The following is a 16,355-nucleotide window of genomic DNA, read 5'->3' as shown; positions in this document are numbered from 1 at the left end:
GCGTTGAAAGACATCTGTAGGGCGGCGACCTGGTCATCCTACGACACCTTTGCCAAGCATTATGCCCTACATCGGGTATTTTGAAGAGGATACCCGTCTGTCGACAGCAGTCCTCTCGGGGGCAAGCTGCACATAAACCGATTACCCACCTCCTTACTTGGGTTACTGCTGGGTAGTCACCTATTGTGGAGCACCCACAGGGACCACTTGAAGAAGAAAAAGAAGTTACTCACCTGTAGTAACGATGGTTCTTCGAGATGTGTTCCCGTGGGTGCTCCACCACCCACCCATCCTCCCTGCTTCGGATCTCTGTCTAGCGTTTTTCAGAAGCATTCGAGGCGGTTGGTCAAGGAACTGGCGGGGACCGGATCGCGCACGCGGCCTGGGGCGCGCGGGGGAGCAGCACGCGCCGGCACATGCGTGATCCAGGAGAAACTGCTGGAAGAATTCCGATCTGCGGCGCCGGGTGAGCCCGACACCTATTGTGGAGCACCCACAGGGACACATCTCAAAGAACCATCGTTACTGCAGGTGAGTAACTTCTCTTTTAAATACATGATGTTTCCACACTAGCCTTAATTTGAACTTGATTCTATGTCAGCTCGCTTTGTGGGTGTAATAATATTGACCTTAGTGTTCCCTAAAATTGACCTGATGGTATTTACAGTGACATTATAAAATCAAGCTAACTGCCTTAAAACTGACTTCATTATGTAGCGTAGCCTTAATCCCTCTTTACGGTCATGCACTCTCAGCAGGCCGAGGATCAGGACTAAAGCTCAGGCAATAGCAGATCTTTTGGAGGGCTGGAATTAGCTCCATGGTGTCCAAAGTTCAGGACCCCCTTCAGATTCACTTGATCTGGATTGTGATTAGCTTCATTTTTTTTTTTTTTCCTTTTTTGGATAAGGTGCCATGAAACGCGCGTGTGATACGTAGGGGTTTCTAATCCTTCAAAGACTGTCATTTTGTAGCTGTTCTGTCCTTCAGCTTCCTTTTCTTTCCTTAACAGGATTTTGTGCCTTTGGTGGATCAGCAGTTACTTTATACTTGCTGTCCCTACCTTGGTGAGTATTGTATTGATGCTAATGCGAGCATTCTTTGGTCCCATGAGCCAGATCACGTATCTTAGCCCTGCCCACAGCCTTTAATGTCAGCCACATAACTCTGACCTTGATGAAAAGAGTCATGAATGCTTCAACAATCGATAGAAGTATCTCTCAGAGAGAGGGAGGTTGCAGACTCACTGTTCTGGCTGTGTCTGTCACAGAAGAGGGCAAGCCTGGGCACTCCATGGGAAAAATCATGTGTGAATGGGGGAATGCCAGGCTTCCCCATGCTCCCTATAAATAAGAAGGGTTTGGACTGTAATGGTATCCGTGTCCAGGGTGCTGCTTATTGAAGGGAGGGATTCCTTTTCACTGTGATTTCATATATTAAAGCTTTTGTTGTCAGGACTGATTTGAGACACAGTCACTGGTATTGTTTCCTTAAGAGACTGCTTCCTGGTGACCGTGCCCTTGTACAACAGAGGTGCCCACCTGTTATGGAGGGCCAGTGCTGGCTTTGAAAGTGAGGGTGGGAAACTTTACCTCTGCAGGCTGCACTGATGTTCATGTGGCTGCAGGGAATACTGTACAGTCAATGCGATGATTCTTGCATGAGAAATGCTCATCACAAGTTGAAGGGTTGAAATCTCCCTGCTGAGATCACCTCCACCATACTCTCAATCACACTGCAGTGCTGAGGAGGCTGTCTTCTCTGGCAGCTCTGGTGGTCTTTCTAGAGCTGCCACTTTTCACCTCACAATCTGAGGAGAGCTGGGCAGGATTGTCATCAAAGCCTGTCCATGCCACTGCCCCGAGCCCTTCTGAAGGGTCACAGCGGAGCGTGGGAAGCAATGTGCTGCCTTCCTGTCACCTGTTGGGAGCATCATGCCACCCTGCAAGGACAGGGGTTTGCATCCTGCTTTTCTCGCCGCTGTGGGTGTGTGGGAGGTTAGGATTGAACTGGCCTCTCCTAATATTCACACCACCTCCATGAAAGCGAGGGTATTGCAGAACCTGGTTCAGTAAATTTCTCTGCACATCTGGCTTGTTACCCACTGTCATGTCTGTTTCTCTTTACAGGTGAGCTACGGAAGCTGCTGGCTTCCTTTGTGACTGGCAGTGCATCGAAGAATGGTGGTTATATACGGAAAATAACCCCAACTGCTGCAGAGTCCTTGGCACCTAAACTTTCCATCACACAGCAGAAATTGCAGGTAGAGAGAACCCGACAGGGACTGTGTACCTGGGTCCTTGCACAAGCTGGAGACTCACTCTGTTCCTGTGTAATGAGGTAGCTCTGAGCATGAAGTGGCTTTTCACAACAGATATATAAAGGGAGGGAGAGTTCACAAGATGGCCAGCTGTACGGTCTTAGCCTAAAATTATATGGCGGGAGAGGAGGGGGAAACCAACACAGGCATAGGCAGGATCTCTTGCTTAACACAAGAGGCAGGATGACTATGATCTATTTGTTAAATCTTCCAGCGCTGGTAAGAGGTGGGCTCTGAATTCCATGGAGCCTGAATACACAAGCATTTCCTTATCACAGAGCTGAGTCATATATACCCAGTCTTTTTTCCTGTCTCTCTTCTCTGTGGTACATAACCTGACTTTCTTATTGCACTGTGACTCCTGTGTAACCTTGGTAGGATGGATGACAGTTCTGTGGGTGGTGCAGTGTTGCCCATCCTGTAATTAGAGGATAAAGCAGCCTCCCTTGGGAATGGCTCATTGACATACAGTGCTTCCGGTTGCAGCCTGCTCTGAGGAGGTGCTGCTCTCAAGGTGGAATAGAGCTATCCGTGATTTTTCTTCCACTTTTCCTCCCTTTTCAGTCTGTTGTTCTGCAGTTTCTTCCAAGTCTGAAGTAATGAGCTTTGAGCTAAAAACTGATTTTTTTATAGGGAGTGCCAGGATTGCGATCACAAAATGTTCTAGCCTAGCAAAGTTCTGTGTCTTTGCTGTGTACAACAGAGCTCCAGGCCTGTTTATTCCTGTAGTGGAGAGGAGGAGGTCACTGGGGACCGCCCTGTTCTGTTTGCAGCTCTTGTTCTCCCTCTTGCGCAGGTGGAGCTGGAGCAGGCTTTCTTCCACAATCAGCCCCCATCCCTGCAGAAAACAGTGGAATTCGTGGCAGAGAGGGTGGGATCCAACTGTGTTAAGCACATCAAGTAAGTGCTGGGTTAGGCACCTTTGATCCCTGCTTGCCTGCTGAATTTTAATTTGAGGCCAAGCATTTGGGTGTCCAGTTGCAGAGAGAGTTGCTGCATTGGCCTGACTGCTGGCAGTGGGTAGTTTTGAGCCTGATACTAAAAGGTTGAGCTCATTTTAGCGGGGAATGTGGCACTCTCTGAAGATGGATTCGTATAACAGAAGGGCCCATCCAGACATCAGTGCAGATGCTGTCCGTCCACGTCCCTTGCGTCCCAGCCTCAACCCTTTGCAGGTGACGGAACCTTCCCTACCCCATCCCTGAGTTTGGGATACCTCTTACAGGTATTGTAAAATGAGTGACTTATGACTTGGGAGTCACCCACTGACCTGCTCTGCAACATTGGGCACACGTCACTTAATCTCTTTGCCTAAATACCCTGTCTGTGGGGGAAAAACAAGATGATAATAGTAATACTCCCTCCCCATTCCCCCGATTGAGTGTTGGGCACCTAATTCACAGTAAAGTCCGATAAAGGATCCTCAGTGGATGGCATTATAAATGGACAGTGTTTTAAAATCACAGCTCAATATTTCAGCTGCTTCAAAGGATAGTTGCCACCTCCCTTTGAAAGGAAGGAGGGCACAATCTCTCCTTTGATACTGGACATCCTTTTCCCCATCCTGAATTCCTTGAGGAGGCTGAGACTGGAATGGAATCCACTTAGGCACCCTCTGCCTCATACTGAATAAGTCACCTCCTTGCACCCAGCTTCTACCTTGAAAGACTGACTTCATTTAGAAATATCTGCAATAATATTTCTCAGGATAAAATGCTTAGTCTCCTTTTCTCAGACCGTGATGCGTGTGACTGGGGCTCGCTAGTGTTCAGATTCATTCGTGGAGGTTAAGTATTCATCTCTCGCTCCTTTAAACCAGCGAGCCAATGGCAAACATATTTTTTCAGAGTGCAAAGGAGCGCTTGCTCTTTTATTGAGCCTTTTGAAGGCGTCTTCAGCTGATTTGCAGTGTTCCATCTCTGGTTGGCAGGGAGAGGAGTAGGGGCAGAGTACAAATCAGTGGATTTTTGGTACTCCAAAAGTGCTAGGATGGAGGAGAGGAATAGGAAATGCTGGGCTCCAGTGTGTGAGAGGTGTGTCGGGGGAGGGAGGCAGATGGGCCTGTGTGAAGGCTGCAGCTTGCTCACCACTGAGCTAGAGAACACTTCCATGGTATTGCAGAGCTAGCCTGTATTACCCTGGTCAGATGGGAATCCACTTTCAGAGGTGAAAAGAGTTGGGTTCTTTGTTTTGTCCCATTTACCCTTGGCCTCTGCACTGAGGGGCCAGACGGTGGTGGCTTTACAACACAGACATCTGTTCAGTTGACTTGGGCAGAGATCATTTGTTCATTTTATGTTGATTGTGTAAGCAGACACTTTCTCTTGGTGACGGTAATGCTTTGTCTATGCTTGGGTGATTGCTCTAACAATGTCCATGTGAGTCTACTGCCTGTAGAATACAGTACTGCCAGTTGCAGGTGGAGGTATGGGTGCTCGTCTAGAGAGGGTGCTGGTGCCTGAAGATCTGCCTGCATTAGTGCTCCCAAAAGATCTTAGTGTCCTATGATGTTTCTGTGAATATCCTCAGGGAAAGGCTGCATATTCCTTGTCAGTTGGGGTTATGTCGTCTTAGAATGAACATGGAAACATAAGAATTGCTATGTTGGACTTCCAGCATAGTGCGCTATCTCTGATAGCAGCTAGTACCAGATGCTTCAGGGAAGGGTCCAGAAAATATCACAGGAGGCAAATGTGGGATATTCTGCCCTCCATACTGGGTCTCATCCTAAATCCTAACACTTAGAGATTGGCTTAAACCCTGAGACGCAAGGCTTAATTTGTTTTCCAAAATGTTGTAGCAGTGACTGATAACTCTGGATATTCTTGCCACCCATAGAAACCTATTTTATGTGGAGATATGCATCTCGTAGATCTGGAACGGACCTCGGGAGGTCATTGAGTCCAGCACTCTGCTCTCTTGGCAGGACCAAGCACCATCTCAACCCCCACCTATTTTTATTTATTTATTTATTTATTGATTGATTGATCCAGGTCCTCAAATTGCCCCCTCAAGGATTACGCTCACAACCCGGGGTTGAGCAGGCCAGTGGTCAAACCACTGAGCTATCTTCCCCATTTTCGCTTTCTGAATCTGTGTTTTTGGTATCAACATCTGGGGGGGCAATTAGTTTGTGAGCTTGGGATGATAAGCCTCTTACTGTATAGGGGGAGTTAGAGTAATACAATATCATGTGATGAAGTTTCTCTTTGGGTTTTGTGTTGTCTGGTGTCTAAAGGAAGATGGTGCCCCTCGTGGAGCAAGTACAATGAATATACTCTGATTCCCTGACTTGTTTTCTCTGTTGTCCCACTGGCTTGTAACAGGGCAACCCTGGTAGCAGAGCTGGTGAAAAGGGCAGAGGTCATGCTGCAAGACAAGGTAAAAGAAGAGGAGGCTGCTAATCATAGCAAACTACTGGAAGAGGTGTGCACTCAGCTGTACGAGGAAGGGGCCCAGGCTCTACACAAAGGCAGAGAGTAAGCAGTAGAAGATACATAAATTAGTCACTTCTCTTTCTTTTCATTGCAGATTCCTTAGTGCTATGCAGGCTCTGAGATTACACCAGTATTTTTAAGCCTCTTCTGCCCCTTCCCTCCCCCACATCCCCCATGCTTTACACATCCTGACATGTTTAGCTGCATCCCTGTAACCTGGTTTCAGTTTCCCTTTGGATTCCTCCTGATCCCTGGGAAGGAATTGAGGAAGATACTGTCCTGCATACCCTAGTTGCTTGTAGCTCCAAGATGACTTAATCTCTAATGATTATATTTTCCCCTCTTTTGTGAGAGGAAGGAAGGAGGGAATTCTGAGTGTTATATAGCAGGAGCCTGTAATTAAATTTTGCTTAATCTGACCTATCTGGTTGAGGGGCCCACTGAGGTCAGTGATGAAATGTAACAGCAGGTTGAAGTCCCTGCAGGGATACCCCTGTCATCACAGAGCAGCAGTTCTCAAACGGTGGGTCAAGACCCCAGGGTGGGTCACATCCTTATTTTAATGATAATACCAGGGCTGAAGCTGAACCTGAGCCCCACTACCTGGAACTGTAGCTAAAGCCTGAAGTCCACTGACCTTGGTGTTCAGCCCTGGGCACCAGAACTGAGATTACAGGCCCCCTGTCTGAGACTGAAGTGCTTAAGCATTAGCTTTGTACCCCCCGCCTACCCCTCAAACCTGGGGCAATGGGACTTGGGCAGCCTCAGGCTTTGGTCGCCCCCACTCCTGTGTTTTTGTGTAGTAATTTTTGTTGTTAGAAGTGGTCTTGGTGCAATGAAGGTCGAGAACTGCTGCCATAGACCTTTGGCTGGCACAACAGTATAGGCTTTGCCATTTTTTCTTTGCAGGTTCTGCAGGTTGAGAGGGCCTGAAGCTGTGAGAGTGCTGCTTCCGGAAGAGACATCAGCAGCAGTATGTGCCGTGCCTCTTAAAGGCTTTGTCTTTCAGCCCTGATCAGTATCCCTGTATCCCTGCTACTGTGAAATCCCTCTGATAGGAGGGCTGAATTCACTGACATAAAATCACCCTCTCATGCTTGCCCAGATTAACTGGGTGTTTCTGCCAAAGTGATCCATTAGATTTACATCATCGTCATTTGACTTCACAGTTAACTCCCATTATAATCAATGTGATCCGCTAATCGTATTCAATTTATGGTACATCAGGTCTGCATTAAAGTAATACCTCTCTCTTAGCACCTAATACTGCCTGAGTCAGTGGGGTTCACCTACAGAATGTGTAAAAAAAAAAAATACCTTTTTGATCATTTGAGAACCCAATTTCCATGAGAGTCACTTCGTCCCAGTTGCTGATCGAGATGCACGTATGACTCTGGACACACTATGTTGAAATGAAAACTCCTCCCTAGAGATTTTGTTCCTTTGTCTCTCCCTGGTCAGTAGGGCAGGGCTGTCCTGTGACTGGCTGTAATGGCAATGTTGCTGCTTATCTATTCCAAAGGTTTTGAGCTGCTCAGAAGACATAGCGGTGGGACTGGCTACTGAGAAGGCCTGCACATGGCTGTCGACCAATCTCACAGGTAGGCTACAGCGCTCTTCACTTTCTGTTCCTGACTTGAAGGCAGGGACTAGGGATGTAAAATCTAGTTTAATTGGTTAACTGGTTAAACATGGTGTTTAACCGGTTAGCCAATTAAAGGGGAAGCAAGCTAAGGTGGGGGGATGCACAGGCAGTAACTCTCCAGCTACTGTCCTGTAATGCATTGGTGGCATTTAGAATTTTCCAGAAGCCATTGCTTCTGGCAGCTGTGCCAAGAGCTATGAGCTCAGTACCTCACCAACTGTTGAGAACCACACTAGTGTGGATGCTGGGCTGAGAACATGAATTGATGTGATGGCTGGCGTGGACATGCTAAAGCACTGACGTGTAAACTGGCACAATACGCCACGTCAGCTTCCTAATGTACACACTATCTAATAGTGATGCTAGTTTGTTTTCTGCTTAATTGTTGATCACAGGAGACACAGATCTCTAATAGAAGGCTTGAGAGAGAGGCTGGGCATTACCATTAACTACACTCCTGAGAGCTGTGGGGACAGCATTGTCCGTGGCATTGCCCTGTGTATGGTGGTGGTGGTGGTTGCGGGAGGGAGGCTGAGGGGTGTGGTAGGCCTGTGATTGTGAGAAGGAGTAGGAGCACAGTGGTCTGGCTTGTTGGAAGCCTAACGCGTTCCTCATACCGGCTGTGAGACACCACTCAATGGAGAAGGATGTGCGGGAGGCCTCCACGATGCAGTGTCCTGAAAACCTGCTCTCAATATCTCTTGTGAGGAAAAATATTAATGTAATAAGCCCTGTTCTTTGTTCCTACAGCACTGATCAAAAGAGAAGTGAGGACTACCTTTAATCGAATGCTGAGAGTCCAGGGGTCTTCCTTGCCCAGTGAGGATGCACAAGGGGAGAGGAAAGTTTGTCCCCCTGACTGCCAGCACCACGCTCCATTCCCCTCTCAGATCATCAATGAGATCAAAGTACAGAACGTCCACTCTCTCTTCTTGGTTACACTGATACTTTTTTGACTTTCCTCCCCTGATTGAAGTTAAGCTGTCACAGTTCCAAGGAACAATCCTGAGGTGGTGGGGCGCATGCATCTACTGTTGCTTCTCAGTTGCTTGCGACAGCTGTTAGAGATCTGCATTCTTGTTCCAAGGGCCTTGTCAAATACCATCTTCATGATGATGTGGCTTTGGGGGGAGGGGGAGAGGCAGATGTACATCTGATTCCACATGCATCACTTCAGAGTCCTCGCTGTGAGGGTGCGTGAGCCATCCTGTCACAGTGAGTTCTGTGCAGCACTGGTCTGAAAAGTGACCATGATGAAATGTCTGAGGAGTAGCTGTGTTAGTCTGTAGCTGCAAGAGCAATGAGGAATCGTGTGGCATAAATACTGTATGCCTGTTGTATGCTTTTCCACTCTGTGCTTTTGATGAAGTGTTTTTTTTTTTTTGCGCCCAGGAAAGTTTATGCCCAAATAATTTTGTTAGTCTTTAGTTGCCACAGGACAACTTACTATTTTTGCAGTGGAAGTGTACTGTTTAAAATGAAGTGTTTCCTTCTGGAGTTACCAAAAAAAAAATCACTGAAAGTTATATGAGGATTTTATATTTTTGTAAAAATCTTGCTTTTTTGCAAAGCGTACATTTGGAGTCATTAGATCTGACATAGGTGTTATGACGTTCTAAAATGCAGTTATTTCCAAGTCTTCTGATTAGAGTTCTGCCTTTTAGGTGTCATTCAAGTATACTAGTACTGGTTGATGGATCATTGGTGATGTTGGATGTTAACCACACGCAGCATCAGGAAAAAAGATCCAAGGAACCAGACAGTTAATGCTATGTATTAATTGTGAGTGTGATATAGCACTCCTTGTAATAACAGTGTTGAGCCTCACAATGAGGCAGAAGATGACAAGAGGATGGGTCAGGGGCCAGAACACCTGGATTCTATTCCCAGCTCTGCCACTGAATCTGTGACCTCTGGCAAATCATTTAGACCAAAACTTTAAAATTTGGGTACTTAAATAAATGACATAATTTGCAGTAGTGGTGAGAAGCTGTTGCCCTTCTGGACATCAGTGAGAGGTACAGGTTACTTATTACATACCTATGTAAGTTTAGTTGCCTAGCTTTGGGCACCAAGTTTAAAAAACTGGTGGTAATATTTCTGCTTTCATATCTAATTTGTAAAACAGGGTGAATACTAACCACTTCTGGGGGTGTGGGGAGCATGGGGGATATTCCCTTTTTTTGTAGGGAATGGATGTAAATCTCCATCTTCAGTCCAGTGATCACTCTCTAGAAATGCAAAGTGTAAGAAGCAGGAGGAGTTGTTAGAAGAGCTATTGCTGCTTTTTTGTCTAGGATGTGCTCTGCATTGCTGTGGGCCCCAGGGACGAAGATGAAGGAATTCCCTATGACCAGCTGGAGTGCTTGTTGAAAAGACTGAGCCAAACGCTTCAATGCAGAAAGGTAGAAGTACACAGTGCTTTTCGAGCTATCTGTGTACCTGCTAGTGTAATGAACCTGCTGACCACCTGCTAGGTTTTGGTGGGCACCTTTCATCTGAGCTCAGGTGTGGCAAAGATAAGTTTCATTTCTCTGGCCTTAGATATCTGGGTGGGTATTTGAAGATAAATTGATTTCATGGAGAATTTTGTGCATCTTCATGAGCATTCCTTCTTTAATGGCCCTGAGTCAACAGTTCTGCATCTCCTGCTGTCACTGGTTGTGTCTTTCCTAATTATTTTTCATGCAAAGTTCCTATTTAGTCTGAAGCAGAGGCAGCAGGTTCTGGGGATGGCTTTCTGAAGTAACATGCCAATTTTGTTTGTTTTTAGTTCATGTGTCCCACCTCAGAGCAGCAGCTGGCTAGGTGTACTGTAGAGTTGGCATCTCTCTTAGGTAAGTTCATTGTCAATGCTGACTGCTCTCCCTTCACCTCTGGGTATCCTTTTTTTCTCTGATTTTAATTCAGAGTTTTGTTGGATCTCTTGTAACAAAAGTATCACCTTCTTCAACTACATTTTTACCTTAGCCACTCTTTCTTTTCTCTCTCCTATTTCTTGATCCCTTCATATAAACAGGTAGTGAGCTCTGATATCCCTGAATCTGGATTCTTGGAATTGAACATTTTTTCTAAATGGAATATTTGATTCCAGTGTTCATACCTTTCTTGTAAGAGACAGGCAGCTCATTTGATGTGGCTCAGTGACCTCTCTATGTAAGATCAGCCAATGCAGTATGGCCTCCATCTTATAGCAGCAGCTAACTACTGAGTGTGATTTTTCTCTTCTTGCTACTTATGTCAGATTATCATAGAATCCTAGGGCTGGAAGGGACTTCAGGAGGTCAAGTCCAGCCTCCTGCTTCAGGCAGGATCAACCCCAACTAAGTCATCCCAGCCACGACTTTCTCAAGCTGGGACTTAAAAACCTTATGGTTTCTGATACCTGATGGGCCTGTACACCTCACACATTTCTAGCTTACAATGTGGGTGCAGAGCTTCCCAATGGCCAGTCATTCAATCTCTGCTATCTAGAGCAGTGCTCAGAAACCTTTATCACCTCGTGGCCCACTTCAGCGCTCATGCTGGGTGTGCTGTGAAATTATATGTAACCCAATCCCCTCCCCCAGAGCCAGGCACCCCCAGCTCCCTGCTCTAACCCAATCTTCCTCCAGATCCAGGCACCCCTAGCTCCCCACCATAACCCAGTCTCCCCTCTTGCCCCCCATTCTAACTCAATGCTGCAGCTGCAACTGGCATGTGCTGTAATAAGAGTAATTAAAAATGAATAGTTAATCCACTATGAAGTGAAAGTACAGCAGCCCCAAGTAAATCTTGGACTACTAATGTACCAGTAAAGATAGGAGTGTAAAGTGTACTTTCTTTTTTAAATTCAGAAGTTCTGTTCAATGAAAGTAACCACTGCCCTTTGTAGGAATGATGACTGCATTCCATTCTGTTAGTATTTAGTCTGCCCTCTCCCAGTTTTGTGGGCAATGAGCCAGTTGAATAGCATTAGGCAACTTCATAATAGACTTCTGTTTATTGTCTGCTGTCTTCTTCCTTGAATTGTGCATGTTCCCAGATTCTGACCCCCCTGTCTCAGGTGAAACTGCTGCTCTGCACTAGCTCTTCATCAGTTTTTTCACCTTGGCATTTGTATTGACACTAACCAAGCCTATCAGCTCACTAACAATGTGCTGCACATACCAAGATTGTAACTGTAATAGTAATAAACTGTATTGGTCCATCCCCTTCATCCCATAGTTTCAGATCGTGTTCCTATTCAGGGCCTTAAGCCTCAGACCCAGAAGAAACCTGAAAGACAGAAGAATGCTATCTACAGCCTTTTGAAATTGCTTCTATCTGTTTGGAAGGAAGACTTTTGGACTCCTGTTCCTGTTCAGCTGATGTTCAGCAGGAAAAATGTTGGCTACCTCTCAGAAGTTGAACAGCGCGAGGTGGGATTTGCTTAGTTTTCCAGAGCCAACTGCCCAATCCAGTTTGCCGTATGCACACTGGAGTACTGTTAACTTCTGTGATTGACCATCACGTGAAGACAGCAGGTTTTGACTACCAATGAGTTTCCTGAGGGACAGCAGAAAAGTAAGAGTAGCATATAGTGTTATCAAGAAGGCAGACTGTGATATTTGTGTTCAGGGAGGTGCGAGTGACACTAGAATTTGTTCAGTTTAATGCTTGCACAAATGACAAAATTGCTGAACCACCTGCAGGATTAGACTGCACACATATGTGGCCCCATGGTATAACTCTCTGGGTCTGAAGAATTTTCCTGTCTAGTTCCAGACGCTCAGGGTATCAGCTTCATTTTGAAAATTAGAAGGGAATTCCCAACCTGTCCTTGAGTTGAGCAAGAAACAGTCTCTTTCTATCTGGGAATCCAGAACTGGAATGAACGTATGAACAGTTAGCCTGGGTTAGTACAATGGTCCAGTCTAGACTGTGTCCTCTCTTTTGACAGTGACTGGTGCCAGTGGCTTCAGAGGAAGTGAACTGGGCAATATATTTAGTGATCCATCACCTGTTGTCCAGTCCTAGGTTTAGGGAGACTGGGGTTGCATCCTCATCATCATTACTAATAGCCATAGATGGATTTATCTTCCACGAACTTAAATCTCTCTCTTTTGAATCCTGTTAAACTATTGGCCTTCACAAAATGCCCTGGCAGTGAATTTCACTGGTTGACTGTGCAGTGGGGGGCACATACTTCCTTGTGTTTTGTTTTAAATTGTATGTCTATTTCTTTGAATGATCCCTGTGTTGTTAAGGGATAAATAATACTTTGTCTCCACCATTCGTTATTTCATAGATCTCATATCTTGCCACAGTTGTCTCTTTTCCAAGCTGAGCAGTTCCAGACTTTGCCTCCTCATATGGAAGCTGTTCCATATCTGTACTTTTTCCAGTGTTTGTTTTTTTTCTGAGATGGAGCAAGCAGAACTGCATGTGGTATTTGAGATGTTGGCATATTCCACAGATTTATATAGTGGCATTTATTATATCTTCTGTTTGTCTTGTTTTTATCTCTCTCCTAACAGTTCCTTAACATAGTTAGGTTTTTATTTCTGTTGCACATTGAGCAGATGTTTTCAGAGTTCTTCACAATAATGTCAAGATCTTTCTAGAATAGTAGTAACTAGTTTAGGGTGTGTGTGTGTGTGTGTGTGTGAGAGAGCGAGTGTGAGAGAGAGAGTGTGAGATTTTGGTTTCTGTTTTCCAGCATGCATTACTTTGCATTCATCAGTATTGAAATGGTGTGATTGTTGTATTATAGAGTGGAATAGATGAGCTGCAGGGAAAAATTTATGCCATGCCAAAGGTTAGACATCATATAACAGGTGTGGTTTGTCCCCAAAACTCAGGGAGAGAATTCACTTCCTCCTTTCACCTTTGCTTTTTCCCTATAATGCAGATATGAGTACATTCAGAACATAACTTAACAGTAAGTAGGTGCGGGCCATACCCCATCTCAAGGAACTTGACATTCCTTGTTTCTTCTGCAGTGGGATTTGTTCCTGTTTATGCTTCATGGTCTTGTTGACCATGGTCTAATGGAAAATGCAGAGATAGAGAGATGCTTGCATAGCCTCCTGGAGCTTCTCTGGCCCTCAGTAAGTATTTGTATTTAATATTCAGCTGTGAATACGAGCATGCTGTCTGTTTTTTGAGTTTAGAATTTTTTGTACCCCTCTCTCAAAGGCATCGGCACAGATTCTTGTCTACATGGAGTTTCTGGTTGGCGCAATAGTGCGTGCGAGAGAGAGAGAGAGAAATATTCCTTGATTTTTAGCCTGTTCCTGTCCTGCCCCAGCATAGATTAGAAATGCCTTTATGTGATCCCCAAGGAACCATAAATTAGCTAGGAAATAGTTGAAATGCAGCATATGCTGGCCATGCCTTGACATGGCCAAGCTTACAGGGGCCTGGGTCTGTTGGCTATGCTCCCGCTCAGAACTTCTCTATGATGGGAAATTCTCATCCGACAAGGTCCACTGCTTTTCAGTCTCTTGGCCCTCACCAAAATGCACCAGAGAATCAAATGTGGGAGCCTCAAGTCAGTTTTCTAACTAAATGTGGCCTGATTTTTTTTTTTTTTTTTTTGAGACACTTGGCACCCATAAATTCCACTGCATTAAGTGGAAACAGCAGGTACTCAGCACCTTTGAGAATAAGGCAATGATACCACCTTAATGTATAAACTAAGATGGGCACAGGGATGAAAGGGAGGGCTTGGCAAGCTGATCTGTGTATCTTACTTTTTTTTGCAGCTGCATTCTTTCACTTTGCTTCATCTGTTTTCACAGGTGTAGTCTGTCATTGTATTAACTTCCCAACAAAAAACTTTGATTCCCCTTTTTGCTTGGGAAATATCAACTTAGTTACTCAAAAGAATTTTATATCCTTTGGTTCACTCTGCTGTAAGATGGTCTCTGACTTTTGTGTTGCTTCTTGCAGAATTTCTTTAAAGAATTGGAAACTATCTCTAGAACATTTATATCTGAGCATCATGCTAGAGAACCCAGGACAAGGCCTTGTGAATTGGTAAGACAACCAAGAGGTACTGTGGCAGCACAAAGCTAGTGCAGACAATATGTGGATGGATTAAGAAATTGAGGAGAGCTCAAGATGTGAAATCTGATAATTCTGCAGAGTCCATTCAATAAGACCCTTGTGTGGACGACATTGCATTGATGGGTCACCTTGTACAAAGACTGAATCAAACTTTCCCTCAACGGAGTCTCTAGGTGTGACAGGAACACGTCCCTCAAAGTGTTTTGGAGGGATTTACATCTTCAAATGGAAATGGTGCCTAGAGGAGTTCTCTATGTTTGGAAATCTTTTATGAACCTTACTGTGGTTCACAGCCAATGATCTACAGCTGTAGAGGAAACACATCTTGTACCTGAGCAGCAAGAGACTCTGAACAGAGCCTGTGATTTGTTCTAATGCACAAAACCTGCTATTTTGCTGGACGGGTTAATGATGTTTTCCTAAGATGGGCATCTCTTATCTTAATTTAGTGTGATTTCTTATGGACTCTGATAGAAAAGGCACTGCTCCCCCAAGAGGGGGGGAAAAAGTCCCACGTAGATGAATGCATATTTATTTTTCACCATGAACTCAAGCTTGAGGGTTTGTTTTTTGTCTTTTTTTTAAAGACTCATTTTAAAACTAAAATCACAAATATTTTTGCGCATTGGATCAGATATTTTAAAGGATATGCATGCTTATGTTTTGTGTCTCACTTAACAAAAGCAGCACTTGTATTTCATATTTTTATAGATATGAGAGATTATCTGCTTATTTTTTATGGGGGAGAGGTGACATATTTTAAGAGGCATTGCTTTTGTAATGTGAGTATAAATGCCATGAATCTGTTACTTACTGTCTTTTTAAAATACTTATGACCTTGTGTTTGAGGTTTTTAACGTAGAAATACTCTTGAGTGATAAGCACAGACCAGAGTGAACGTGTAACAGAACTCCTATGAAGTAGCATCACTAAAATGTTTGGAAGGAAGCAGTCCCATTTGTGGCATGCTGGTAGGTGCTGTTCATTCTCACGGATCCACCTTAAACAGGGTACTGCTAATGAAGAGGGGCTTCTAATTTTTAGTATCTTAAATATAGTTTTCCATGGGGATGGGGTTTGTTAAGAATATATTAGTTGCTCATCAGAGAGTTTGCAAAGGATTTGCCTTGCTGCATGAGGAAAGATATTTGTTCTGAACAGGCTGGGTTGATGGAGTATCATTTTTTCCTCACTAAATACAAGTTCTTTAAAGAGCAAATGTTGTATTACATAAGACAACTGTACAAGGTGAATCCCAGACTATCTGCATGGCCATTGGTATTGCTAATTAACCTCTCTCACTGGTGTGGATAAGAATTCTTGGGATAGAAAATGCAATGTGCCAGAGCTAAATTGTTTTTAAAAATTAGACTAACTGTATAAATCTGTCAGAGAATATAAGAGAAGCCAAAGAGGACAGTTTTTACGGCTGATATCTTAGGGAAGCTGTCAGATTTACTATAATAAACAGATTATCAAATTGCAGCTGTTTTGTCTTTGAACTGTAATTGTATAAAGCTAGACCTGCACACTGACTTTCTTTTTTTAAATGGGTGCAAACTGAAGCACACTGGGGTGCCCATCTTGAAGATGCTGGGGAGCTGAACTCATCCTGTAATGTTCTGCGAGGGCTTTGTTGGAATAGTGAAGTTTCTGGTCCAGCCGCGCAGGTGGACCACTGACTTTTCAATTACATTATCTCTGTGTTGGGTGGTGACTTGTATTGCTCTGTCAGTTTTTCATCTCGAACTTTCCCCAGCCCAAAATTGGTGGGCAACACCTCCTTTCCTTTGAGTGTTGCAGGCTCTCCCCAGGCCTAGGGCTTGCTTGTGCCATAACATAAGATTGTTTGTTTGTTTGTTTGCTGATAGTGGTGGAAACAGAGTTGCAATTTATACCTTCTTTAACCCTGTAGCCTCGT

General features: G+C 44.6%; 1 protein-coding gene across 1 annotated transcript in view; it reads left to right on the top strand.

Moving 5' to 3' along the window:
- The window catches only part of CDAN1 (codanin 1), a 59,563-nt gene extending 43,208 nt beyond the window's left edge, over positions 1-16,355 (top strand). The window contains exons 17-28 of the mRNA XM_074997078.1: positions 1,013-1,067; positions 2,130-2,263; positions 3,117-3,220; positions 5,647-5,799; positions 6,667-6,730; positions 7,280-7,358; positions 8,153-8,310; positions 9,700-9,807; positions 10,176-10,239; positions 11,609-11,802; positions 13,366-13,473; positions 14,318-16,355. Of these exons, the coding sequence (XP_074853179.1) occupies positions 1,013-1,067; positions 2,130-2,263; positions 3,117-3,220; positions 5,647-5,799; positions 6,667-6,730; positions 7,280-7,358; positions 8,153-8,310; positions 9,700-9,807; positions 10,176-10,239; positions 11,609-11,802; positions 13,366-13,473; positions 14,318-14,443 (1,347 nt within the window). The 3' untranslated portion in view covers positions 14,444-16,355. The remainder of the gene's footprint in view (positions 1-1,012; positions 1,068-2,129; positions 2,264-3,116; positions 3,221-5,646; positions 5,800-6,666; positions 6,731-7,279; positions 7,359-8,152; positions 8,311-9,699; positions 9,808-10,175; positions 10,240-11,608; positions 11,803-13,365; positions 13,474-14,317) is intronic.

The sequence above is a fragment of the Carettochelys insculpta genome, chromosome 6 (assembly GCF_033958435.1).
Source record: "Carettochelys insculpta isolate YL-2023 chromosome 6, ASM3395843v1, whole genome shotgun sequence".
NCBI lineage: Eukaryota > Metazoa > Chordata > Testudines > Carettochelyidae > Carettochelys > Carettochelys insculpta.
This window is presented reverse-complemented; position numbering and strand designations above follow the sequence as displayed.